The 25,873-nt window shown below is 43.5% G+C and overlaps 2 protein-coding genes across 2 annotated transcripts; one reads left to right on the plus strand and one right to left on the minus strand.

Annotated features, from left to right (window-relative positions):
• Positions 1–1,120: 1,120 nt before the first annotated feature.
• On the plus strand, positions 1,121–4,412 carry oaz1b (ornithine decarboxylase antizyme 1b). The gene is given in 6 exon segments (XM_088282156.1): positions 1,121–1,351; positions 2,293–2,347; positions 2,349–2,435; positions 2,510–2,682; positions 3,015–3,100; positions 3,639–4,412. Coding segments are annotated over 6 exon segments (657 nt in total). The 5' UTR covers positions 1,121–1,226; the 3' UTR covers positions 3,770–4,412.
• A 484-nt stretch (positions 4,413–4,896) lies between these two features.
• uhrf2 (ubiquitin like with PHD and ring finger domains 2) lies at positions 4,897–24,943 on the minus strand. The gene is made up of 16 exons (XM_088281625.1): positions 24,569–24,943; positions 16,695–17,096; positions 16,046–16,338; positions 13,426–13,644; positions 13,242–13,351; positions 12,623–12,809; positions 12,242–12,365; positions 11,423–11,530; positions 11,250–11,354; positions 10,944–11,050; positions 10,433–10,595; positions 9,879–10,016; positions 9,528–9,771; positions 8,794–8,942; positions 8,602–8,700; positions 4,897–8,383 (listed from the first exon to the last, which is right to left on the minus strand). The coding sequence occupies exons 1-16, from the start codon at positions 24,719–24,721 to the stop codon at positions 8,237–8,239; spliced, it is 2,748 nt and encodes a 915-aa protein (XP_088137751.1). The 5' UTR covers positions 24,722–24,943; the 3' UTR covers positions 4,897–8,236.
• Positions 24,944–25,873: the final 930 nt, after the last annotated feature.

The following is a 25,873-nucleotide window of genomic DNA, read 5'->3' on the forward strand; positions in this document are numbered from 1 at the left end:
TAGGAACCAATTATTTAATTTAAAGGTGACTTCAATTATGGGAGCATACGTCAAATGAATTGATAACTTAAATTATTAGAATAAACTATTCACACAGATATGCTATTTACACGTAGAGCTATTTAGATTTTATATGTACAATATAGGGAGGCACGGTGGACGATGGTTAGCACGTGGGCCTCACAGTTGAAAGGTGCAAGGTTCGATTCCGACTCCGGTCTTCCTGTGTGGAGTTTGCATGTTGTCCAAGTGCCTGCGTGGGTTTCCTCCCACATTCCAAAAACATGCAAGGCAGGCTGATTGGTCACTCTGAATTGGCCATAGGTGTGATTGTGAGTGTGGAAGGTTGTTTGTCTATTTGTGCCATAAGTAAAACTTGAGGAATTACATTATGAATGAAAATTCGAAAGACTTTAACTCAACCAGCAGTTTACTTTGGCACAAGTGTACTTATGTAAATGTTCATTAATACCATAAACATGAGTTCCCTTTTTTGCAGGGCCAATTGTGTTTATTAACCTAATTGAAAAAAATATATATATTTGATGCTTATACTGCCAACAGCAGCAATGATTGGATCGAGGTCTGCACCCAGCTTCTGCTTTTGTTTTCTGACCCCAGTATTTTTCCATTAAACCTAGCCTAGCTATCATTTAGCATTCAACTCGATGTCAATGGCATCTATTTGCCGAACAAAATGGTTTGTGGTATGACTTTGTAAGAAATTAAACATTTATGGCGGTAAAGGTATTCGATTTTTGTGTCTCTTTTGTTTGTCGAAAAGATGTCCTTTATCAGAGCCGTGTGAGAAGTTGCACATCGTTAGCATTTGACGTTTTCTTCATCACAGGCGTGATGCACGAGATTACGTCACCTGTATCCGCTTTTTGTTGAAAAATAAAAGTTTAATTTTAGTGAGCTGGCATTAAAATATTGCCATAACAAACATGTGAATCGGTGCAACGAATTTGAAACAATGTATGAGGTTTAGGCGGTGGGATAGATACACTTTCGCCTGTATAAATAAATTGACATGACTTTTTTGGGCGGGGGGTGGGGGAGGACAACTACGCAGTGCTTTAAACGGAAGTGTGTCATCTCTCACTGGGTAGCTTGACTTGTCGTAGCTCAAACAAACCGACTTCAACTTTGGTCCGTCACTCACCCACAGAGCATAGCGAGGAAGAGATCAGCAGTTGGCCCGTCGTGTCTCTATCCGAGGCCGGATGGTAAAATCCAACCTCCAGCGGATCCTAAACAGTCATTGCTTTGCTCGCGAAAAGGAAGGAAAACAACAGCATCTCACTACCATGGCGGATTTGAGTAGCGGTATTTGTGACATGATTGCGAAGTAAGTAAGCAAGCAAGCGAGAAAGCTAACCATGCTAATCGATGTGTGGGGGGAGGGGTGGCGAGAATCCACTCAAGTGAAATGAAATGTTTATTTACAGTTCGAAATGTGGAAGTTCCTGTATATCCTAAGGTTTTTTAGACATATATTCGGGCTGACTTACCAAAGTCACTCATTAAATTGGCGATTTGGGCCTAGTGTCCGTTAGCTCGCTACGACTATTTACGTTAACAGATCATGCTAGTCGGCTAGATAGCGTCTCAATCAGGTGAGGCTAATCGGTGAACCAATTTTGTAGCAATAATGAAACTCTGCTTCCGCGTGACGTTTTATGACATTCCGGTAAAACATTACACTTTTATCATGCGATTAATGCGCGGGTTTAAACCCACTTCCTTGTTTAGCATAAATGCGTCACCGTAACAGCTGACATCAATCAGACGGCGTCAAATATAGACCACATATCCGCTTTAATGTTACTAAACGACCTCGGGTAAGTTTCAACACAACGTTGTTTTTATTATATTAAATGGTCAAATGTTCGTGGCCACGTCGGTCTTGAGAGTTGTGGCAGGTTGAGGCCGTTATGTAACAGACAGCCCTGCTTCTAGCTGACGTCACATTGCGTAATGACGTCTCCTTCTCCCTCACCAGCGTAAACCGAGCGTCACATCGCATGGTTACAGGAAAGAACTAGCCTACCATGTAGCATAACGTTGACTATGGCAGCAAGCGAGCCGCCTTTAGACGGCTCTAAAGAGCAGACAACCCAGCGACAGGTTTTCCCATCGTTTGTCGTTTTTTAATGGGACTTTATCTGATTTTTGATGCTAAATCGCTGTGGTTCTTGAACCCATGTTCTGTTTTCTAATTACTTATGATAACAAAGTTTTGTATTTTGTTTCCACTGCTAACCCTGCTTCTCTGTGCCCGCCTTCCAGTCTGTCCATGCACTGTAGTAGTAGTACCCGTGGCCCGGGGCCTCTGTGGTGCTCCTGATGCCCCTCTCCCACCCCTGAAGATCCCAGGTGGGCGAGGGAATGGCACACGGGATCACGCTCCTGCAGCTCGGTTGCTCCACTCAGTAAGTCGCTACCCTCCTGCAAATCCAACCAAAGATGACGAAGAATTAAAATTTGCCCCGGCTTTTCCCGCCAGGACCTGAAGTTGACCGTAAGTGAGGAGCCGGCGGTCAGCGGTCGCCCCGGGATACTCCACTTCCAAAGTCATCTCACCGTCAACAAGGCGGTTCAATGGGATGCTGTCGTGAGCAGCAGCGCTCTCTTTGTGGAGATCCCTCTCGAGCCGCTGCCTGAAGGTAGCAAGGAGAGGTGAGCCCTCCCGGTGGCTTTCTATTGCACGTGTGAGCTAGAGGCAATCTCAGCTGACTTTTGCCCAGGGAAGCTGAGTATTGCCAGGATTGGTTGCCAGCCAATCACAGAGCACATAGAGACAAAACAATTCACTCCCATCACAAGTCTGATCAATTTCAGCACGCATGGTTTTGAAATGGGGAAAACAAGTACAACTGTAATTTACCAACTGTGGCTAAAACTTAAGTTACAAAAAAAATTGCTACATTACATTTTAAATTTTGATGCAAATTGTATTTATTTTTTAAATTATTCTTGTAATCTTTTTTATGATTCTGTTCTATGTGCAGCTTAGTGTCTCTGCTGGAATACGCTGAAGAACATCTGAAAGTGGTTAGCGTGTTTGTCTGCTTCTACAAGAACAGGGATGATCGTGGTACGTATACGTAACCAGTCATCAAACCGCACTTTTTCCCCCACCACACAAATCTAATTTCCCCCTTAGCTATCGAAATATCCAGTGACAATGACATTCAAAACTTTTGTTTGCTTCCTAGGATTGACTATTTCTTGTGATGCCAAACAACCTTTGAAACTTTTTTTTTTTTTTAAATCCTCTTCAATATTACCTTTCATAACTGCCCACTGAAGTAGAAATATTTTCTTCACATTTAATGTGAACATGCTACTTCTGCAGACACCTTCAAGACACACGCGTATATATGGTGTTATGAAATATTTTTGAAAGAAAAGCATCCACGTTAACAGCAATGTGTACTTTGTACAGTATTTCTAACTTAATGTTATCTTAGTTGGAAAAAGTTCACAAACGCACACATGAACACAGTGTGCGACCATTTTGACCTTCTAAACACTCCATGCAGAAAACACACAACCTAAATCCTATCACACACGCGCATACGACAGTGATGCCTGTACCAATGATGTATTTTGTTAAATTCTTTTCCCCCCAGCCAAGCTGGTGCGTACATTCAGTTTCCTGGGCTTCGAGATCGTGAAACCGGGCCACGCCCTCGTCCCGCCTCGACCCGACGTTCTCTTCATGGCCTACAATTTTGACAGGGACTCCTCCGACGAGGAGTAGACACCACCACCCCAGCCTCCTCCGACCCTTAGATTCTGCCCCTTTCCTTCCTCCGTTTTGTGTTTGTTAGTCTCTTGGTTGTGTTCCCCCATGAGCATCAAGTTTGGGTAAGAGGGAAGGTCTGACTTTGGCCTGCTTAGTGTTAGCTGTGCCTATGTAGCTCTGCTTTGTTTACCCATGGAGTCGTTCCATTGTTTGAATGTACAACACACAAAGGTCATCAGGTTTTGTTTTTTTACATTTGGGTACTGCCTGCGACGTAAAATGATGCAATGTTTGAATTGTTATTTTTCTTTCTATCAGGGGGACCACTGGTGTAGCCCTAACATCCATTTATGTTAACAACCCCATTTATTGGTACTTAAATAGCCACACCATTTTTAGTGAAGACATTTTGAACATGTAAATTGGACAGGAAGGGGAATTACCCAAAGGGCTTTATTTTATTTGTTGCTTCATCTGACATGATAATCTCATTTTCATGTTTTGAGTTCTGGATGGTATCATGAGGGGAGCAAAGCTGTGATGTTCTGATTGGACTGACTTTGCATCTGCATTCCTTTTTGTTTCATGATGTTCACCTAGCATGTAGTGCTACTCTACCTATCGTGCTTATCTTGTAATAAAACAATCCCCAAATCTATTCCACGGCTGTATTTGAGTCCAGGCTTTTAATACTTTTGCACCTTAAAATAAATATTGCTAGGACATTCACAATCTGGTCCATAAAGTATTTATTGAGATTTGTGTAATACTGTTGCATTTAGTTTACCACTAAATTTATTTGAAATGTATTCATTAATCAACAATAATGAAAAAAGTTGCAATTAATTATAGAGGCAATTTAATGAGTGACTACACTTTTAGTTTAGTGAATTGTGAATACTATTTAAATAGAAGCAGTACAAGGAAGGGGTGATTACAATTCATTAACTTCTCCAGATGTATTTAACCTACGTAAATTATTGGTTAAACAATGGGAATACATAGGGATTAAATTTAGCATTTAATTAAAGAGCTAGTTAATATGGTGTGGAAATATTTTAGTCGGTAAATAGTTAACCTTTAATCCTCAGAAAGCCTCAGCAGTGAAGATAAAGTATCAATAATTCACACTGATTAAAAAATGTCTTGAATCCAAATATTTAATAGGTACATATTAAGTATGACATGTATAAAACATGAAGCAATGTAACTCCTCATCAGAACTGGCGAATGTGTTCGGCAAATAATGATTAAAATGGAAGAGAAGCGACAAAATCTATGAAGAGAAAAGTCAGACAGATATTTGAAGCTTTTTAGAGAAATAAAACGTGACTTTTTTTTTTTTTTAATTCTTCAGTAGAGTGCAATTCTTAAAAAAATAAACGTAAGAAAGAAACGACAGCACTGAAGCCAAGCGTCCACAAGACGTCTAAAAAGGGTTTTTAGCACTGTAAAGTCACGGACAGAAGGAAGTCACTGCAGGAAGGAGCGCTATTTAGTTAGCCACAAACAAAACAAATCATTAATGCACATCACAGTTCGCCTTAACAAGACCATTTAGAATTGCATGTCATGAAGAAATAACAACAAAAAACCTGAATGATTGAGCAGAAGCGAGGACGACATCAGCACAAACACGACAAGCGCATCGCATGGCTGGAAAACGTGTCACGTGACCAAATTCGAGGTGGAAATTTGAAATCCTGCCAACCGTCAACATTTGAATGCACCATGCCAGGGAGGGGAACTCCTGGAAACTTGGAAGAGTGCATTTTTAGGGACAATGTCCAAATTCAATGAAGTCATATTACAATAGGTTTTGGAATGCAAGCCAGAACGACAAGAACGTCTTCGTTTTATGAGAATAAAATCTTAAAACTAACACGAAAATGTCTTTCGTCCATCAAGTCAAATTTATGACAAAGACGGGAAATAAATGTAATTTTGTCAGACCATTGTAATCTAGCGACAAAAAAGTCTGAATTTTTACAAGGACCTATTTTTATGACAAAGTCATAATATTACATTTGTTTTAAATGAGAACAAAGTTTTAATACGACAAGAAGAAAATTATATATTACGAAAAGTGTAATCTGGCAAGACTTTTTTTTTTAATAACATTTGAACGACAATCCCAATTTTACAACAATAGATGTAAACTTTTATATGAGAACTTGTTAATACTACAGAAAAAATTGTGACATGAGAAAAAGAGCGCAAATTTTCAAAAGTAAAGTGGTCGTTTGTAAGAAAAACAGTAACGTTAGATCACCATCAAAGCCGAGCGTATCGTTCAAGACACGTCAGAGGGCATATCAAAGACGTGAATCAACAAAATGAGGCGTGGCAACAAACGCGCAAGGGTCACTTGCATCAAATGGCGTGTGCCAGCAAAGACGTCGAACAGGGCTGAGTCAATGAGCTGTATCGTCAAAAACATCACATGCAGAGGCAGCGCAATCCTCCACTGCACTTGTCACCTTTGTGCCTGCTTCATCTGGGTCGCCTAGCAACAAACGTGGCCTTGGGTTATACTTCGGCTAGTTTGGTCCTTCAGGAGGTCAGGGCTGCATTGGAGAACGCAAACAACTGCGTTTTGCAGCCATTCATTACTTTTTGTGGCGGGGCACTTTGGAGCGGTGTGTTCAGTGGCAATTATGTGTGGCTGCCTGCTCATGTCTGTGGAATGTTTATAAGATCATAAATGAGAGCGTCGCACATGTGGATTTGTTTACTAAGAGGTGCGTAGGCAAGCTTGTTAGCAGCTAGCATGACACGATGAACAAGTGCTTCCTCATCCATTTTCTTTTCTATACATGCTTGTTATTTTCTTCGGGGACACTAATATGACATACGACATACGGTATGCACGTTCTCATTTGTGTGGGGTTGTACCGAAAAATCAAACACAAGAGAGTGTTAGCTCACAAAGGGGCGTCCAATTGGGTGCATTGTCATGATGCAACAAATAGGGTTTCTAAACAAAGATAATCCACATGCTGTGTATCAAAGACACACGAACTGGAGTGAGCGTGTACACGTCAAATGGGCTGGCGTGTATAAGACGAAACACACCAAACATGTCACTTGGTTGTATCAGACAAGATACATCAATTATCATCATCAAGCATATGGCGACCAGGGCCTAGTCAAAGACACATCATGTAAGTGTCATAAAAGACACGTACGTATATGTGGCATATTATCAAAGACCTCAAAAAGCAGCAGCATCAAAGATCAGAAAAAAACGGGGGATCATTAAAGACACATGAGATAGGGGCGTAATCAAAGATGTGTCAAAATCATGTAGGTCAAATTGGGTGCGTCATCAAAGATACAAAAAATGTTGCGTCATCAAAGAAAAGTGAAAAAAAAAAAAAAGACTTGTAAAATAGGCGCATTATCAAAAAAGGTTTACAATGAGACAGAATATACTATTTGGTTCAGGAATGCTGTCGTGTGTCCTTAAAGACACATCACGTTATCAAAGACGTTCATCATCATTAAATGACACGGGCGGCTCAAGGATGGTACACACAAATACAGGTTGGCAGGCATATGACACGTTTCAAATTTCCTCAAGGAGTGGCGTCCACTTGACTAAACGTGTGCTTCAACGTACTCCCTGCCATCGGGTTCTATAGTAGTGGAGTTGTAGAGCAGGGGGCACCAACGCCGTGCACGGGGGGCATCCGGTAATCCTCACCGATCACATGAGTCGCTCGCTCAGCTGTCATGGGACAATTCTGATTGCCCAGGAATGTTCTAGCCGGGATTATTTGAAAACGTGAACACTGGCAGATTTAAGGCAATAAAATGTCTGTTCCGCAATTGATGAGAAATGAACACTTTCTTCATATGAATAAACATCATCAATTGCTAATAATAACGAGGGCCCAACCAATGTTTTGGTTTGTTTTTTTTGCTTGCGACGATTCCCATATTTGGCTGAATAAAATTCCCATAAACAATTAATCGTCTGATTAACTATTATTTTGAATAAATGTCTTTTTATTGATTTAATATTTTCAATTTGGCTGATAGAATCAGTCTGGCCCGAATAGCATCATTCAATGTCATTTATTTCCGATGTCAAACTGGTCGCATTAATGAGTGCCCATGAAGAAGGTTGGTGACCCCTGTTGTAGAACGTTGAAGCGTGTCTGTCTGGGTGCCCTGTGTGTATGTGTGTGTGCGCGGCGGCCTCGTGAGTGCGTGCGTGCGTGCATTCAAGTCCTTGGTGGAAAATCTCAGGCTGGTGAGGTTTATGGAGAAAACGGATGAGGTCGAAACCTATTGAGGTGCTTTGTGTGCTCGATGATTGTATACATGAAATGGCTGAGTGACGCACTATACATGTGCCCGTTGGGGGAAGTGCAATGCATCTTTAAAGTGGAGCTTTCGACAGTATATGTACGTGTAAGTGTGTGTGTGTGTGTGTGTGTGTGTGCGTGTGCCTTCTGGTTTGGAGCGACGTGGCTCTCATCGGCCCTTCGTGTAGCCGGGAAAGAACTGGTCCAGCAGAACCTGCAGAGTCTTGTTTTGCGTCATGACGTAGTCCTTGCCCAGATCGTGGCGGCAGGCGGGACAAGTGTACACCTCGGCCCGGAACGAGCGCTGGAGGCACGTCTAAGCACGCAGAGAAAAAGAATCCCCTTATACACAAAGTTGCGATCAGACTGTAGTATTTTTCCCGGGTTTACTTTTCATGTTCATTTTAGAACAACTTGTACCGCTCAACTGAAAAAAAAAAAAATAGAACTGCTGAACTTTATTAGAGACTTTGTGCGCTTAAGTTTCAATGTGATCATTGACATTCTTGAAGTGAGGGGAATGTATTGTATTACCTTGCAAACGTTGTGCGAGCAGACGGTGGTGACGGGCTGGAAGGCCAACTCCTGGCAGCACACGCACATGAAGATCTGCTCCATCTTACGCAAGAAGTTCTCCAAAGCACATGAAAAGACGCACGTTTCATTTTTGGGGGCGCAGATCACATCCAAGCTTGAACTTTGTGCTGTGAGCGATATAGGACATACCGGTCCCTCTGCGAGGTGTCCCAGGGCCTCGTCCCACAGCTTCTTATTGGCCGTGTCCTCTCCGATTAACTGCTGCTGCTGCTCCGACAACACAAACGCCTCCTCCACTTTCATGCGCTTGGAGGGAGGCTCGGACGCTGGCGATGACTCTGGCAATATAGAAAAATATCCTCCTCTGTAACTCAAGCCTGACAACTACATTTCCAGCTTTTAAATATTTGCTGGCTCCCAAATTAGTCAAACGGAAATTCATCCATTACGACCACATTTCCTCCAATAGTGACTGTTCCTTCATCCACTCCTGAAAAATAAATAAATAATAAATTGTTCCTGTCTGTTCTCCTGTCACACCAGCAGATGGCGCAAGTGAGCCATGCTCGAGAATCAAATAATGCTCTCCAAAAGCCTCAATCCCACAGGCTTTTTGAGAGACAAATAAACACCTCCCTCAAATAGATGCTTCCATGTTCCCCGCAGGATTTTTACTACGACGAATGTAACCCTGTAATTCATGCCTAATGAGTACATTTGTGATGAAGCAACTAAAGTTCATAGACACGATTGAAAGTTATGACAACCCAAACAGCAGCACGTTACGTCTTCTCAATGAATGAGCACAGAGCTGCCCGCCACATTCAGCAGTTCAGTAAATGAAAAGTCATCAATAAACAGGAATTGATGAATATTTTTCTCAAAATAAAATTTTCCATGAGTCAATGAGCAACATAACCCACCAGAGTCCTTGCTGGTTTTCTGATCGCCGTTGCTCTGCGGCCTCTCTTCCACGTCCTCCTCCACGGCGGCCATCACATGCTCGTATTCTTCGTCCTCCTCTTCCTCCATCTTGAGCTGCTTCCGCGGCCGGCCCCTCCCCCGCCCCCTCCCGGAGTGGTGCTTACCCCGACCGCCGCGACCGGGCCGGGCGACGGCCTCCTTCTTTGTCTTGTTCGCCATGACTGCCTGGTAGCCAGGTGGGTACTGAACACACACACACACACACACACACACATCGATGGCCAAAGGCCTGAAGTAACACCGCACAAAAAAAAAAGTGGATTTTTTTCAGGTATTTCACGCTGTCTAACCTGGATCGAAAGACCCAATTTCTTGATCCTGTCCAGTCCTTCAGGGGTCCAGGGTGCTGGTTCCTGATCGTCCCGTCTCAGCAGGTACCGCCACACCAAGTAGCCGCACTTGCCGATCTCCGGCCAATATTTCACCACCTACAACAAAAGGTCACAGCATTTAACACACGACCGGTGAAAAAAAGTTTTTTTGTGCTCTTCATAAAATGCCCAAAGATACCACAGGATGGCAGCAAAGCCCTCAATAATAGGAAAGTAGTAAGTGTGTCATCTTTACTCAGAAACTAACACATTCATATGTCTGAGAGGGTTAGTTTAGCCTGGGTTGCTAGTGGAAGTTGTAGAGATTTTTTGCCGCATTTTATTTTTATTTTTGAATTCTCATTTGAAACATGTGGTGGGGGCAAAACTATGTAAAAAATAATCCTTTGATTTCTCTCTGTCTTGTGGATTTTCACCCAGCATGGGCGGGTCTGAAATGGGGGATAACAACCATGACTGAAAATAAAGTGAAAATGAACTCTGGAAACAATCGAGCCCGTCACTTCCGTTACCTTGTAGATGCCATCGTAGCGGTTTCCCTCCTCGGGGGCGTATTTGCTGATGCGGCGGCCTTTGGAGCTGCGCACCACTCTCACCGGCTTCCCGGCCCGCCAGTTCCGGGACTCTGCTCCATCTTTGTCGTTTAGTGGGGCGTCACAGTTCAGCGCCAAAGCTCTAAAAGTAAACCAAATCGTTAATATGAACGACAGTATGGAAAACGGATTCAACAGAGAGTTGTGAAGATCCAGTGCCACTTTCAAGCAATGGGCGGAGTCCAACATGAAACCCGTCATAAAAACTAAATTGGAAGCAGAGCTGCTTTGGCATCTGTTGGATGTCCAGATGAGCGTTGGCTAACAACATTTGCCCCAAATAAAAATCAGACTAAGGAAGCTTCGATTCATAGCAGACTCTAAATTTTCCATATTTTTGTTTGGTGATGTGCCCGCTTGCATGCGCCACATTCACAGGCCCACGCACTCTTCAGCAGTCATGAAAATTACCAATAAAATAAAATGTTACCTGTTCATGTGGGTCAAGGTCTGGTCAAATGAGTGCTCCCCGATGCGTTTGTTGCCCGAGAGGTCGCGGCCGCCGCTGCCTGTGTATGTGAACTCGTCCCCCCGGTCCTAAACAAAGTCATTCATTCATTCATATGTAAAATATTACACATGAAAGTCAATCTCAGGCTCAGGTCCATTACTTATTTTTTTAGTTTGAGATTTTATTTATTTGGTGCCAAATGAAAAAAAAAAGAATTGTTATGAAACAAGTATCGCACATTTGGACCAGCAGTGGAAATCCAGCATTAAACGAAACATGACCCACCACTTCGTCCTCAAAGCCCCCCGCCAGCACCAGCGAGTAGGAGCCGTCGTTACTGCGACCGTGGATGCCACCGACGTGCGGCCTGTGAACTCCCGCCTCGCTCACCTGAGGGTACGAAAATTAGAGCGATGGCGGAACATTAAACGTGTCGTCCAAGCAAGATGGCAACCGACCTGAACTCGGAATTTCCATGTGGTTCCGACAGGAACGCCGGGAATGGGTCCGTAGTGGTTGGAGGGAACAATGGTGCACTCCTTCGTACGTCCCACACAGGCCATGCCCTGGAAAGGACATCAGAACATCATAGCCGCACAAGAACAATTAAAAAAAAAAAAAAACATAACATGGCCAAAAGTTTTGGGTCACCCTTCTTGATTAAGACTCTTATCCATTTTCGATAAAAAGCATACAAAAGTGTGTAGTGCTTTTTTTTTTTTTTAATTCTAAAAGAAGCTCGAATTTGGGACAATGTTTGCTCCGGAGTCATGGCTGTTAAATGCGCCAACATAGCACACATAAGCCGAGCTGTTTTAAATTAGCCCACAGAAAGGGAATGTTCCACAGAAGAAAGAAACGAGGTATTTTTCCCATGACATGTCCAGGAAAGTGTCTCGGTCACGCTCAGCGGCATTGTTCCCGTTACCGTAGAAGGTCAGAAAATGGCGGAAAATAAAAAGAGTCCAGCGAGCCACTCTTTGCCCGCGCTTGATATTACAAATATAAAGTCAGCACGCGGACATAAATAAAATAAAATGATATCATAAATGCATTGCAGCACCCATTTGGAAGGGAGAAAAATGATGAAATTGAATTTGGGCGGGAATGTTTAAAACAATTCAACCCTTGATAGCAGTTTTTCTGGAGATGTCTACCACAAAACGCCTCAAGGACTCACGCTTGAAAACGAACAGAACGTGAGCCAGTTTGGTTGAAAGCGGCCTACCACGAGATTTGTCCAGTTTTAATTTGCCGCATTTCCACGACCCGCTCACCTTGCCCCAGTCCCGTTGACTCTCCGTGGTGGCCGATGGCATTTTGGCCCTCTTTTTGCTGGCTTTGAGCTTCTCCCCGGCCTTGACCACTTCGCTGGTGTCATTTTTACAGGTGGGACAGTACCTGGCGGCAACACAAGGGAAGAGGTTACGCGCCCATGTCAGCTTGGCGCGGCTACAAAACAGGGAGCGCTAAAAATAGAAATATGGAGGGAGGGGTCTTCCTGCCTTTGCAGCAGCACACCCAAACGCTGGTTTGGCAGTCAAGACACGTGGGAAAAGATCACAGCATGAGCCTTTTTTTTTTTTTTTTTTTTCACACGTCCATCAAGGACATATTCCAAACCCGGAGATGACAAAACATGGGCGGTCGCATCTCACCAGTCCTCATCGTCCGGGATAGTGGCCAGCGGCGGGTTGAGGCAGTAGATGTGGAAGGCCATGTTGCATTCGTCGCAGAGCAGCTGCATGTGAGCATCCTGCTTGCCGCCGCACACGCAGCATGAGCAGAAGCGGCACTCGGCGTCCGGGTCGGCCTTGCAATGTTTGCACTCCGGCCCGCTCTTCCCTAAAGCCGACGACAAAACATAGTCGACGTTTCAACGGGGGTATTTCCTGCATTTATAATTTAGAGGCGCCCTCATCTTATTTCGGACTGCCGCTACTTACGAGAAAATTCAAGCTGCAAACAATGGTGAACGGCCTCTGCCAGTTTCTTTTTTTGTTTTTTTTAAATGTTTATACCGGAAATGATCAGTATCTTGTAACTCTTTTAGGCAAATTTCCAAAATGGCGACTTCAAACCAAAATGCCTGACTTCCTGTTGAACTTGTGGCATGTATCCTTGAGTCATTTTGGTGTGGCCATTTATGAGCGACCTGATTTATTTGTGACCATCAAGGACGCTTCGCCATCTGCCCATGGCTAATTTCGTACCATTTGATCAGTTCACATTGCTATGGTTAATTTCCGGAGGTCAGTGTGGCTTTACGCTGCCTACTTTTGAATTGTCCATCTGCAGCTGACAGCGCCGGAGCTCCGGGTTTCTCCACCTGGTAGATTTCGTCCAAGAAGTGAACTTTGCAATCGCCGATCACATCGCCGGGACCCCTGGACGTGGGAAGGACACACAAACGATGAGATGATTAAATCGAGTGTGGGGAGCGAAGGAGGGCGTCCCTCACCCCAGGAGAATCTTGACGCGGAGCTCCTTGTTGGTGCGAGAGGCCTGATTGAGAGTCTGAATTTCCGCGTCGAACCAGAAGCCCCTCTCCTCCGGCGTCTCCATGTTGTAGTTGACAAACACGTGCATGCCCACCATGAGCTGGTCCCAGCGCAGCAAGGTCCGGGCGCGTGGCCTCACATCCAGCGCTCGCATCTCCACCAGACCGTTCTCGGGGTAGCTGGTGGAAGACGAGAGGCCGGGTCAGTGTTGCTTCAAACCAACAGATGTGTCCCTCAGACTTTTTCATGTCTCGTTATTATCGACACGTCCACCCACGACTATGTTAAATCGGCGTCAGGAGCGATTTCTTATATCCGAGGGGTCATGCTCCAGACCCCTAAAATACTGTCCGTACAATTTTCCCAACAAAAAGATTTTTGTTTTTTAAATTGAGTTAGGTCTCATTTGTTTCCAGGGCAAGGTATGCAGCATGCACCCTAATTGTAATAAAGTTAGAGGATGCTCAACTAAAAAAAAAAAACACCACGCGCGACTCTGACTCACCGCATCGGCCGAACGGGAACCTTTTTCATTTTTTTTTTTTTTTACGTGGTGTTCGCCATTCACTCCATGAACTACCCGACATCATCGGTTCTCACCACCGTGACACACATTTTCTTCGACGAGAAATAGACTGTTTATAGCAAACATACATCCAGTACATAAACTGTTGGAGTGTCAAGTGCCTACATTTTTTGCTCCCTCGAAATCAGAGTGACAGGCCAAATTTCACGCCCTAATCCTTTTTTTGGACTGAGAAGCTGTGTTGCAACGTTGCCATCAACTGGCGCCTGTTCAATTAGCGTTTTTTTTTTTTTTTTTTTTAATTACAGTTATGTAGAAGCTTGAATTTCACAGACAATCTGTTAAACTGTTAAGATTCCAGTTGACAAATGAGTTCTAGCAAACAAAATGTTGGACGCGTAACAGGCCATTTATTGGGTACAATGAAAATGTTGTGCACTTTTAACGTTTGGCGTGTATCTCCAGTAGAACAAAAGCACACCGTTTTGAGTTCTCCCTGCGTATCAATGCTTGGCTAGATAAATTACATTCCGTAGAAATGCCCTCCTGCGAAAAAAACAAAAAAACATGGCGGCTCGTCTTGTGCAGCTGCTTTTCTATTTTCAAGCCCATGTGTCCAAGCAGGTGTTTACGGGGAGAATGTGTGTGTGTGTGTGTGGGAAGGCAAGGAGGGAAAAAAAAAAAAAAAAAAAAAAAAAACCTGGCCCACCCTCCTGCTCTCGAGACGATGATGACAAAAAAAACGCAGAGAAAAAGCAGATGATTTTAATGGTAGGCCAACGGAAAGCTTAGGATACGGAAGGTCCTGTAAGCACAGGAAATGGGTCGCTGTTCGCTTTGCAGCGGGCTTTGATGACACACTGCTGTGGTTTCATGCTAACCCGGGACCTTTGTTGTCCTCGGCCTCAGCCCTCGTCAGACTCTCAATCAATCAGATCGAGCAAAAGACATTGGGGAAAAAAAACGGGAACTTTGACTTGTCCCTGCAGTAATGCCGTAGTTCTTTTGTTGCAAATGAAAACACACAAAAAAAATGATTTAAATATAAATATAAAAAATAAATAAATTATAGTTTCAATTTTGTATTTTTGATATGATTCTCATATTTTGATTTTTTTTTTTAGTTTAATGAAAATCTTGAAAATCAAATCAATTGAAAATGAAAAAAACAAATGATACAAGATGAGTCACTTTTCAAATTTGGGGATTTTTGATTGCCGATTGAAAATGTAAAGAGCGCACGATACACCGATTGAAATTGCGACGAGAACCAAAAGTGCAAATTGCAAAGACTCGATTCAGTTGCGCTGGCGCACACAAAAATACGCAAAGCGTCAACCGTGCCAAGGCAGCCATGTCTTAACGACAACGCGTTTGCAGCAATTACAGACAAAAGCCGGAGGAGAGCGGGGAAAAAAAAGTAATGCTCCCGAGAACGCGGGGGTAACCATGGAAACGCCAGCTTGCGGAATTAATTTGACAGGAAAAAAAGGAAGAGGTACGCGCCCGATACGAGTCCAATTTGTGGGCCGCCGTTGCTGCAGCACGCATGCATTTTTATCGCCGCGCGCTTGCGTTCCAGTAATCGGACGGAACCCGATTTCTCGCTGCGCCGCAACGACTTGCGTGACATAATGTATGCCACAGCCGAGGAACACAAGCTCATTATCACACCAGCAGGTACAGCTTCAACACTCCCAATCCAGTAGCTCACATTCTCGTTTCTCGCGAATAGAAAAACTAACACCTCCTTCAAATAATTTACAACATCGTTCTGTTCAATCACGCTAAATGCATTTTGTATTTTGCCAAGAGAATTTAAAGTCTTCAATGAACCTACGATGACTTTTGGTGAGAGAAACGTGATACATCCTCGTCTGGTCACCAGCCAATCATGAAGCACATATGAACAAACAAACATTTACGCAGAATATAAGGACAATTTTGTGTCTAAAATCAACCTTAGCTGACTTGCCAAAGCAAGTTTGGCGTACCCGGGACAACTTGTCTTCAATTAACCCCCGTAATTCCCAGCATGACGAGATAGCACTTACTCCTCATATTTAATGTGATAGACAACGTCCTCTTCAGTGGCGTCATTCTGCGACGTTGAGGCTCCGTTGCTCTCGGAGTTTAACGTGTTGACATTATTCCTGACAGTGTCTGTGCTTTGGCCCGGGCCGAGGGGCTGCTGCCCCTGCTCGCCCTCCAGCTTTCCGTTAGTCCTTTTAGGGGGCCGCCCCACCTTGTTCTTGACGGGTCCTTTGGGGGCGCGGGTCACATTCTCCACGCAGGCCTCAAACCAGGCGCCCACGGTCACGTCCCTGCAGTCTACCAGCTCGTTAATCTGAAGAGGAAAAAGGGGTCATAAGAACACATTTTGCCCAATTCATAAAATTACTCTAAGGTCTAACAATATGAATTATAGGCAGAACATTTAACTGTTTCATAAAATTTTGTGCTTTAATATTTATACAGAGAGAGACAATTAAAAAAAAATACATCTGCCATTTTTTTTTTGCTCCAAAAATATAAATCTACAGATTTTAAAAAAATAACCAAAAAAAAAAAAAGACAATTTATGGCCAAAAAAAATCTACCAGCTAAATTAAAGAGCCCATTTTTTTTTTTTTTAAACAACGTTTACACTGCACGATTCATGCAAAAAATAAAAATTAAAAAAGTGGCCACTCTTTGACTTACTTTGTATTTCCCAATTCCCGGGTCCACCAGTGTGTTCTTGCTGGATGTGGGTGGTTGGGTGTCGCATGTCGGACTCGAGGGCTTGAATCCATTTTTGGTGCTGGCAGAGTTATTGAGGGCAATGGCGTCCGGCCTGGTGTCATTGACAGTCTCAGCCGTGTTGGTGCAGTCATTGTCTTTGTTGGTGGAAGTTTCCATAGCAGCGGGGGAGACGGGAGCGACGCAGTCAGGGCTTTGGGCCCGAGGGACAGCGGAGGCCGGGGCAGGGGCGGAGGTGCACGCCACGCTGGGGTGGTCCTTCGCCACGGGGCTGTCCGGAGGGTCTGTTTGGGAGCGAATCAACAGCTGGACGATGTCATTGAGACCCACGTTGTAGTCAAAGAGCGTCTGGCCATCTTCCATCTGGTGAAAAACACAAAAAGGGGTGACTGAGAGACAACAGCAACATTTCCCAAAGTGCTATCAAGTTATACATTTGTGATTTACTAATAAGGAATTCAACAAAAGAGGGCTCCTGCATATTTATTTGCAATTTGCTGATTTTTATGTTGTGGTGACCTAACCTTGTGCAAAAAAAAAACAGTTGATGGTTTTCTGTAGTGAGACAAAAAATATATCGATTTTTGGGTAGCTAAATACTGGACAGTTTGTGTGATATTTATTGTTTATCACAAAATAAAACGGACGTCTGAACGTTTGTTTCATCTTTTCATCTGAAACTCAGCAGAAACAAAGCAATTTCGATTCTTTTGGAGGGGACTGTACCTCGACTGATACACCAAGATCTTCGCATGTCGAGAAGGAGCAATGTTGAGGCTGCATTTTTCAAAAGTCCATCATTTGCAAGTCATTTATTTGCATGGTAATGCTTTAATAGCAGTTTGAAATGATATTCAATTATTTTGGAAGCATTGTTTGTAGTATATTTTCAGGATAAACTATTAATAGAGGCAATAACAAATCTTTTTTGGTGGGCGTTGTTAATTAATCGTGGTTTGGACAAATTGCGAGGTTTTGCTTTGGCTGTGACGCCGTGAAAACGTTAACGGACAACAAGCCACCGTCGTCACACGAACACGGCAAGCAGCCCTTCAAGGACAAAGAAGCTACGCGGCTGCATTCGATCGCCGCTCTCTGGAGCTTCCAGAGGACGTTAGAACGCTTCAATAAGCACCCCGGTGGCATTTAGGGATGTTGCCGAATGAGTTCTAAAATGATCCAGCGGTCCCGGCGATACTAATTGGAAACATTTGTGTGTTTACAAAATCAAAGTCGAGAGAGATGCAGAACGGCGTATCCCGTGCTGCATTTTGACCAAAAATCTTGGGTTGCCATGACGACCAAACGGGAGCAGGCCCGCTTTGCAAGCGCCATCACCCCCATCCATGTGAGCCTGAATGTGTAAATAATCAAAAGTACCATCGGGCGCCCCTTTTTGCAGACTTTGCAGAGTGTGGTTCGTTATTTTGACCGTTTACAAGGGTATGTAAGGCATCGAGAGCCCGTGTGACGGTGTGATTACCGGCGCCAGACATTCATCTCAAGGTTCATTGTGTGCTGGCGAGTCGAGCATGGCCGCCACCGTCCCTCCAGGAAGAGATTTGAAGACGTAGTGAGTCGAAGGATGGGGGGGGGGGGTGCATCGCCCCCATCCTTCGCTAGTTTTAATCGTCTGGTGAGAGAGGCGGCGGCACAATGACTATCACCAGCCACCTGACCCAACCTTCGTCTGTTTAACCTTCACCGGTTGACCGCATTGGAAACATGGGCGAGGTTTTCAGTTGAAAAAAAAAAAAACGCAGCGGAATTGCATGTGCCGCATTAAAACCGAATCACATCTAGCCGGCTCTCGCTGTCTCTTTTTTTTTTTTCCTTCCTCCGGCGACTTCATTACCACCAGCACAATCGCCACCCTTGCTGTGACAGCCCAGTTTCCAATCACAAGCCGCTCAACAATCGGCAACAGAAAAAGAACCGTGGCACAGAAATGGGACATTTAGTGTGAATCCGTCCAGATTTCTTGCCGTGTGTCGAACCGATAGCATGACCGCGATCCGGGCATGGGTCCATTCTATCCCGGGTCATAAATAATGCAGGAGAATATAAACACACGTTGCCTCTGGTATTCACATTTTATGACTCAGTGAAATGCCACGCAAGGTTCCACTTGAGGATGTCGGATCCTAACGAAGCTTTGGACAGACTGGAGAGACTTGACTTGAGGAAAAGGCTTGCAACAAACCACAGCACTTCCTCAGCTGGGCAAGCGCGCGTGTGTGCGTGTGTGTGTTTGCGTGCGTAGTGGACTGAAACAAGCCCTCCACAGGGCTAATTTCTCTTCAGTTATTTCTACTGGCAGCTTTTCAAACGCCGCGTTCCTCATTGTAGCAGCTACCAAAGAGAGAAGCTCAAACAGAGACAAGCAAAAAGGCCGGTGGCTAACGTCAGAAAAAACTAAAGAAAAAAAAAAAGCTCTTTCTGATGTGGGTGACAAGGCCGAGGCGAATCTTGTCGAATTTGAACTTGTGTGACATTTTTTTTTATCTGATCCTGTCTGTAAATAGGGACTTAAAAAAACGGATTTGGCCGCATTACGGCGCCCACATGCTGCTCAGCATTCAAAAAACAACAACACAAAGTGGAAAATGGACTTTTTAAATGCTTGTTGGCAAACAGTTGGAGTCTTTGCCCATCCAGCAAGTGGGAAATTAAACAACCAAGTACCAAGTGTCACATCGACAGAGGGACTCACTCAGATAATTTTTTGTCTTCAGTTGCGAGTAGAAATTGTAGTTACGAGCACAACTGAACAACTTGTTCAGACAAGAGCTTGACGTAAAATGGCGTTGAAAGGCTAATAAAATTAGCATCAATGTTGCGACCTTATAACTCTCCAAACAACAAATTTGAACACAAATGGTGCACCAGGACATGTAGACAGATTTGACCGTCTTGTTTTTATGGAGACGTGGACGCACCAGAGAGAACCGCTCAATGAATTCTTCACATCCTATTAATTCTCTTATTAGTGTTTGCTTCTAGAAAGTGCAATACAGTAAAGTGTTATTTTTATTATTTAAAAACGCGCTACAAATTGTTTTTTGTCTGTTTTATCAAGGCCAGGAATGGATGAATGGCATTTCCGTTCAAGGGAAAGATGATTTCAAATACGAGTGTTTAGATTTAGGATCAATTTAAATTTGTGATTCAAGGCCACATTAGTTAATCTTACGTTAAAATTTGAGTGAGTGAGGAGAGCGACTGGAGTGTTGTTCTCCAACAGCGTTTCGTGGTGTGAAACCAGAGCCTCCCCCCACAGCGTTGGCGGCTATTTGAACCGATTTTGGCCTTCGCCCTCCACTTGCAGCCCGTCTTGGCTAAGAGCTCAGCAAAATAGGTCACATTTCCAAAAACAATGGCGCCGGCTGCCATCCGCTAAATTCAAGCTAAAGGGCCCGGACTGGTTGAACAGCTCATTATACACGAGGCAACATTCATAGACATGACAATAAACAGACTGGCCTGAATAATGACATCAAAACATTCCTCAACGATACGGGCAACTTTTTCTGTACAATTTTCATTTTTTTCAACTCTTAAAGGTTTTAACTTGGACTCATTGTAAAAAATAAGCTAACATGCCAGGCATTACTGGACCCAAATAAAGTCATTTCATTCAGTATATATTTTTAATTCGCCAAACGATTCATCGGTTATCAGAATTTTACTTTGCCAAATATTGGAAATTAGGCGGTCCTTGAGACCCTTACTAAAGGTTTTAGGAAGCCGGAAGACATTTCTACACGTTCCATTATACCTGCAAGTCAACCGGCGTTTCGACTTGAGAGGTTGCATTGAAGTCGGTGACGGGGAACCGTGTGCAAAGATTCCTGATGCAGGGCCTGTCTTTGTCTGGTGACCGTCCGCGAAACCAACGAGTACAAACACGCGTGGCTGCATCACACTGCCCAGAATGAAGTCATCGAAACGTCCGTGCATGTGCAATAATCAAAAGCGAAGCTTTAACTAGGTCACGGCAACAGTGTGCGCGCGTGTGTGCGTATGCGCGCGTTTTATGTGTTAAGCTTTTCCTACGAGCCGACAATCGGCAACAGCTCACGGTGGAAGACGGCCCGAACTGGCAACGCATGAAACATGTTGAACCGTTTAATAAACAAGCCAACCTTTCCTTCTGCCCTTTTTTTTTTTTTAAACTGTCTAAACTGAAAGGCCGAGTGGAAGCGCGCGTGGGCGTGAGGTAGCAAGGCCGTGTGGACAACAGAAGGTGTGTGCGCGTACGTGTCGTGAAAAACGGCCGCACGAGACGCCGCAAAGTGAAACACAAGTAGCATGGCGGCAAACAGCGAGGGAAGGAGTTGCGATGGCGTCGAGACCCTTGCGCTGCCTGCAGTGAGCTGGAGTGTGAGAGTGTGTGTATGCGTGTGCGTGTGCGTGTGTAGTGGGGGTAAACAAGACGCCATTTTGAAAAGGAATTAAGACAGAGCTTTTCCCGTGCGCAGGAGGGCACCAGCTCGCGTTGGACTGGGTGTCCTTGGCTCATTCCATGCATTACTTAACGCTCGGAAATCCCCGAATCAACCCTCCCTGCTCATTTTCCAGCTAGTCGGAGGAGGAAGCGCGGGATTTTGCAGTAGCGCGGGCCTCGCCGTTGCCAGCAGGGCCAACAAACACCCCCCACCCCACCCACAACCCGCCGCTGCTTTGTGACATAACCCAGCTAATAATTAAACTGGGAGCCAACCGCATGTCTTTCAACATCAAATTTCGGCGGTTTTCAGGCTGTCACTGTCACAACAAATATGGAAGCCTCACTATTCGCCGAGGTTAGGGACGAAGACCTGAAACCAATAAAAATGCACCGCTGATCATACACATATCACCAGAATAATCCATTGGAAAAAACATTTGACTAGTCACTCCCGTGGCATCTTGGGACACTGCAGAGACACCACAAAAACATGTGACGCTTCAAGCAAATATGTGTTTAGTGAAGCTCACCAAAGGCAACTCACTAATTGGCAAGGATTCACTGTTTTTAACAAACACCATGACCCGGCGAGCTGAGGCCTTCGAGGTTGCCACGAGGCCAGGGCGCCAAACTGGAATACTCCAAATCATTTCCTCATCATCGTGTTCGCTTCATTAATATTCCGAGCCTATCTTTGTTGCAGCCAACAAACGGCACCGAGATGCACGGAGAGGAGAATCACCCTTCGGCCACAGTCGCCATTTCCTTGATTGTGCCGGAATTCCACAACAGGAAGTCGTACGTTGGTCAGTTACATTCATGAAAGGCATTCTTCACACTGCGGAAGTCGGACTCGGATGTAAACGATGACGGTCCACAGACCGTAAGAGACTTCCTGCGTCGACAAGGTCATAAAACATCACGCTAAAATGCCAAAAGAAACACGAGGTGCCGTCGGGCAAATCATATCTCTGGCGATTTGTTCAATGCGTCGAATACACTCAAGAAACACGGAATATTTGCGGACACTGTGACACAAATAATGACCATAAAGTCATGCATTTGGAAAAATAAACGACGCAGCCGAAATTGACATTTTCTCTTTTTACCAAAAATAATTATTCATTTGATATTTGATTACTTGTCAATTAATTGCTCAACCATCGTGCCTCTAAAATCTCCAAGTGTGTACAATGAGGCTTCAAAAGTCGCGGCAAATCAAGCCATTTTCAAACGCAGGACGCTATCGAGCATCACCACCAGCTAGCTTTCCAACTAACAGGCTTGGGCCAAGTAATAGAATTAGAATTAGAATTAGAAATCCCTTTATTGTCATTGTACTCAAGTGTGCAACGAGATTAGAGGGCTCCCCTCTCCAGTGCAATACAACAATAATACAGACAAATAAGAACTAAGTAACTTCCTTTTGCGCTGACGCAAACAAAGGCGTTCGCATTAGTGGGGGAAGGGCGGACTCATACCCGACGTGAAACTGCATTACTGGCCGCCATTTTAGCCATGTCCCCAAAAAAAAAATTATGAAATGATGAGAAACACTTTAATGGGATCTCTCTGCAATAAGACGACAAATCTCTTATTTTACTTTATTGGGTCTTTAAGTACCCTTACAGAATACAATAGTATTTGTGGGAGAAGAAATAGTACAAAATAAAATGCTTCCCCCTCTAATCAATACCTTACTAATAGACTTGGTTTTGTGCAATTAAATAGATAAACGTCCCCAGCCACTATGCACTAAACGGAAATACGTTATATTACCCAATTTAGCAATGTGACGCTAAATAAAATCCGATTGAGAGGTAATGTGGCCAATGAGTGTACATGAAGGTTGTGTGCAGATTTTCTGACACTTGACAATGTGCTGGTAAAATCGTCAAAGATCTCAATGATTGTCATCAAACAGCAGTTGTGCGCTGTCGTAGTCAACAACAATTTTCCTCCCCATTGTCTTAAGTCAAAACAGAAGTTTTGAAGGGAGGCTTCAAAATGTGCTTTCGTGATTGTTTGTAAACACAACGTACTACTTTCTGCCTAATATTTAGCACAAGTATTTCAAGTAACTATAGTACTGTTGGATGGATTACTCGGTGTGTGACATATACATGTTTTAAAACACAGGTGAGACCACACCTTGAGAGTTGACTCAAAATATGGATTCCCAAGACTAAACTCCTCAAATTGGGATTTGTGAGCTGTGGCTTGGTGGCCCACCAAAGAATTTGCAATAAATTATGTCATATTAAAAAAAACTGAAAAAAAAAACTGTGTGCCAATAAAAACAACATAATAAACCAATTACACTCACTATAAATATAAAAGTCTCCTCCACTGTTAAACTCTGATTTAATGATAATCTTAGGACTTTATCTTGGAAAAATAAGCAGTGTTTTTTTTTCTTTTCTTTTTTTTCTTCTTTCTGTTCAACTGCACAGGTTATAGATCACCCATATTGTTGTCTCATGTCTCATCACAAAAAACTGCCAATAGAACATGGTTGTAGACTTTTAATATTCACTGTAATTGTAATTGATTCCAAATTTGGAGGATGTTCTATATCATCTTTTTTTCTGCGAATATTTACTCTGAGTATGCACCAATACATACTACCGATACCTCTAGTACTTTTGAAGCATAAAATTTAATTTAATAATGACAAAAAAAAGAGAAAAAAAGACAGTTTTTTCTGATTCGCCAATATGTTATGCTGTAGCAGAATAGCTCCAAATACTGCAGAGGATTTACACTGTCAGATTTCGTTTGCCTCAAGTATCGGTGGCTAGTATCGGCAGCTTCCATGACTACCTTAACCTTACAATAAGGCCAACATTGGGCCGATACAGATATTTGGATCAGTACTCGCACATCCCTAAGGATTTCATTTGAACGTTTGTACTTACAACAAGTAAAATTCAGAATCCCACCTTTCTTACTTTAACTAAAGAAGTTGACTCAGTACTTCGTTTTATTTTACTCAAGTATCTGTTCTTGTACTTAGGTACAGAGGGTGAATAGTTTTACCATCTCTGTTTTAATCATGCAAGACCTGAGTGGATGCTAACATGTGCAAAGAGCATTGATGAAGTGGGTGGGTGCTCTCCTTCCTCTCTTTCTCGTCTACCGCGTCAATGTAAACAAACATGTCCACGGCGCGTATTGTGTACGCGCGTGGACTCCCCAAAACAACTTGATGTGACCGAAAGGACCACTCTACAAAACGAGGAGGGGGGGGGTGTTCTTGCGCAACAGCTATTGGCGAATTCCTATCAAAACAGGAAGCCACGGAGTGTCACTAGTTTTAAGCAGCATGAATATTTTTTGGAGGGTTAAAAGACGAGTGTTGCGTGACGACCGGGGGGCAACCTACCTGCTTGCCCCGGTAGAAGAGGCGCTGTTGCTGCGGGCTCACGTTGAAGATATCCCGTATTTTCACACGGAGGGTCTCAATTTTGGTCAGCCTGGAGAGATCGTCCACGGTTCGGGTCTCCTTCCCGTCTATCGTGCGGACCTGGATCCACATCGTCGCACCGCCCCTGTTTAAATACGTCTCGACTAAAACACGCGGTTGGATGTAAAGCGGGGGTAATGTCGTTTTCCGAAAAAGGGGCGCGGTGGTTCAGACGGACACAATCCGAGTCTCCATCGCGCTTTTTCCGCCGCAGAGGCAAAATAACGTCGGTCGGAGGACTAGTGTGTGCTGTGGCTCGTGCGGATGGTGTTTCACATGAGGTCGCGGCGCCAAGCGAGTCTCGCGAGATCTCGCCCGCGAGACCATCCGTTCAGTTGTTAAAGGCGCCGCTCAAAAAAAAAACAATGATAATGACAAAGTACTCAACAGTCTGGTAGAAAGTACCTTAAAGACATACTTTGGTTAAACTACAAGTATTTTAAAAGACAATAACCTAGGAATGTAAGCCACTTTGTAGATTTTTTGGGGGTGTGTGGGGTTGGTTGTAAGAAATTCCATTTTTGCTGTTTCACAATAACATACATTAAAGACAATAATTCAAATAATCATACAATAAAAATAATTACACAAAATCGTATGGTCCAATTTAAATACCTGTGTCACTTTATGTCACTTTCAATAAATTTGAAGATATGAAAAATTGAAGATATGAAAACCTAACTTATACAGTTGCTGTCAATAGTTTGAAACACCTTCAAATTCAAATGGTCTCAAACACATTAAGAAGTCAAGAACTTCAAACTGTTAATGTTTGACTATGCACAGCATCATAAAAATGAGTCGACTAAGAAAATACCAAGATGTGCAAAGCTGTTATCTGGCAAAAGTGCTCACACTTTGAAGAATCTGATTTATAAAACATGTTATTTACCTTTTGATGAATATTATTTAGTTTACCAAATGTAATTGATGTTTCCCATCAATATGTATTCATAATGACAATGACTTAGGTATTAATGTATTGTGTCCGCAAATTAGTATTCCATGACCCCAAATATGCATTCAGTGCTCAGGTTATATCTTTATTTTGTTTTGACGTTACAGACATCGTGCCATGAAATAACCTCAATGAAAGATGTCACATTTGGGAGTTATTTTAGCCTAAAACCCAGGTATGTACGCTAACATATAGCAGAGTGTACTAACGCCTGGTTATTAACATGAGAAAACGCATACACTATGAAGGAGTTCTAAGCGTGATCG

Source organism: Idiotropiscis lumnitzeri, chromosome 18 (genome assembly GCF_059441095.1).
Source record: "Idiotropiscis lumnitzeri isolate Australia: NSW breed Sydney's pygmy pipehorse chromosome 18, RoL_Ilum_1.0, whole genome shotgun sequence".
Taxonomy (NCBI): domain Eukaryota; kingdom Metazoa; phylum Chordata; class Actinopteri; order Syngnathiformes; family Syngnathidae; genus Idiotropiscis; species Idiotropiscis lumnitzeri.

What these genes read in the sequence shown, in the direction of transcription:
- uhrf2 (XM_088281625.1), bottom strand. Translation starts at nt 24,721, where the DNA reads ATGTGGATCCAGGTCCGCACGATAGACGGGAAGGAGACCCGAACCGTG. An exon ending in CATGGAAATTCCGAGTTCAG is followed by an intron (nt 11,355 to 11,422) that starts GTCGGTTGCCAT and finishes TCGTACCCTCAG; the next exon opens with GTGAGCGAGGCGGGAGTTCA. An exon ending in GGGGCTTTGAGGACGAAGTG is followed by an intron (nt 11,051 to 11,249) that starts GTGGGTCATGTT and finishes GACTTTGTTTAG; the next exon opens with GACCGGGGGGACGAGTTCAC.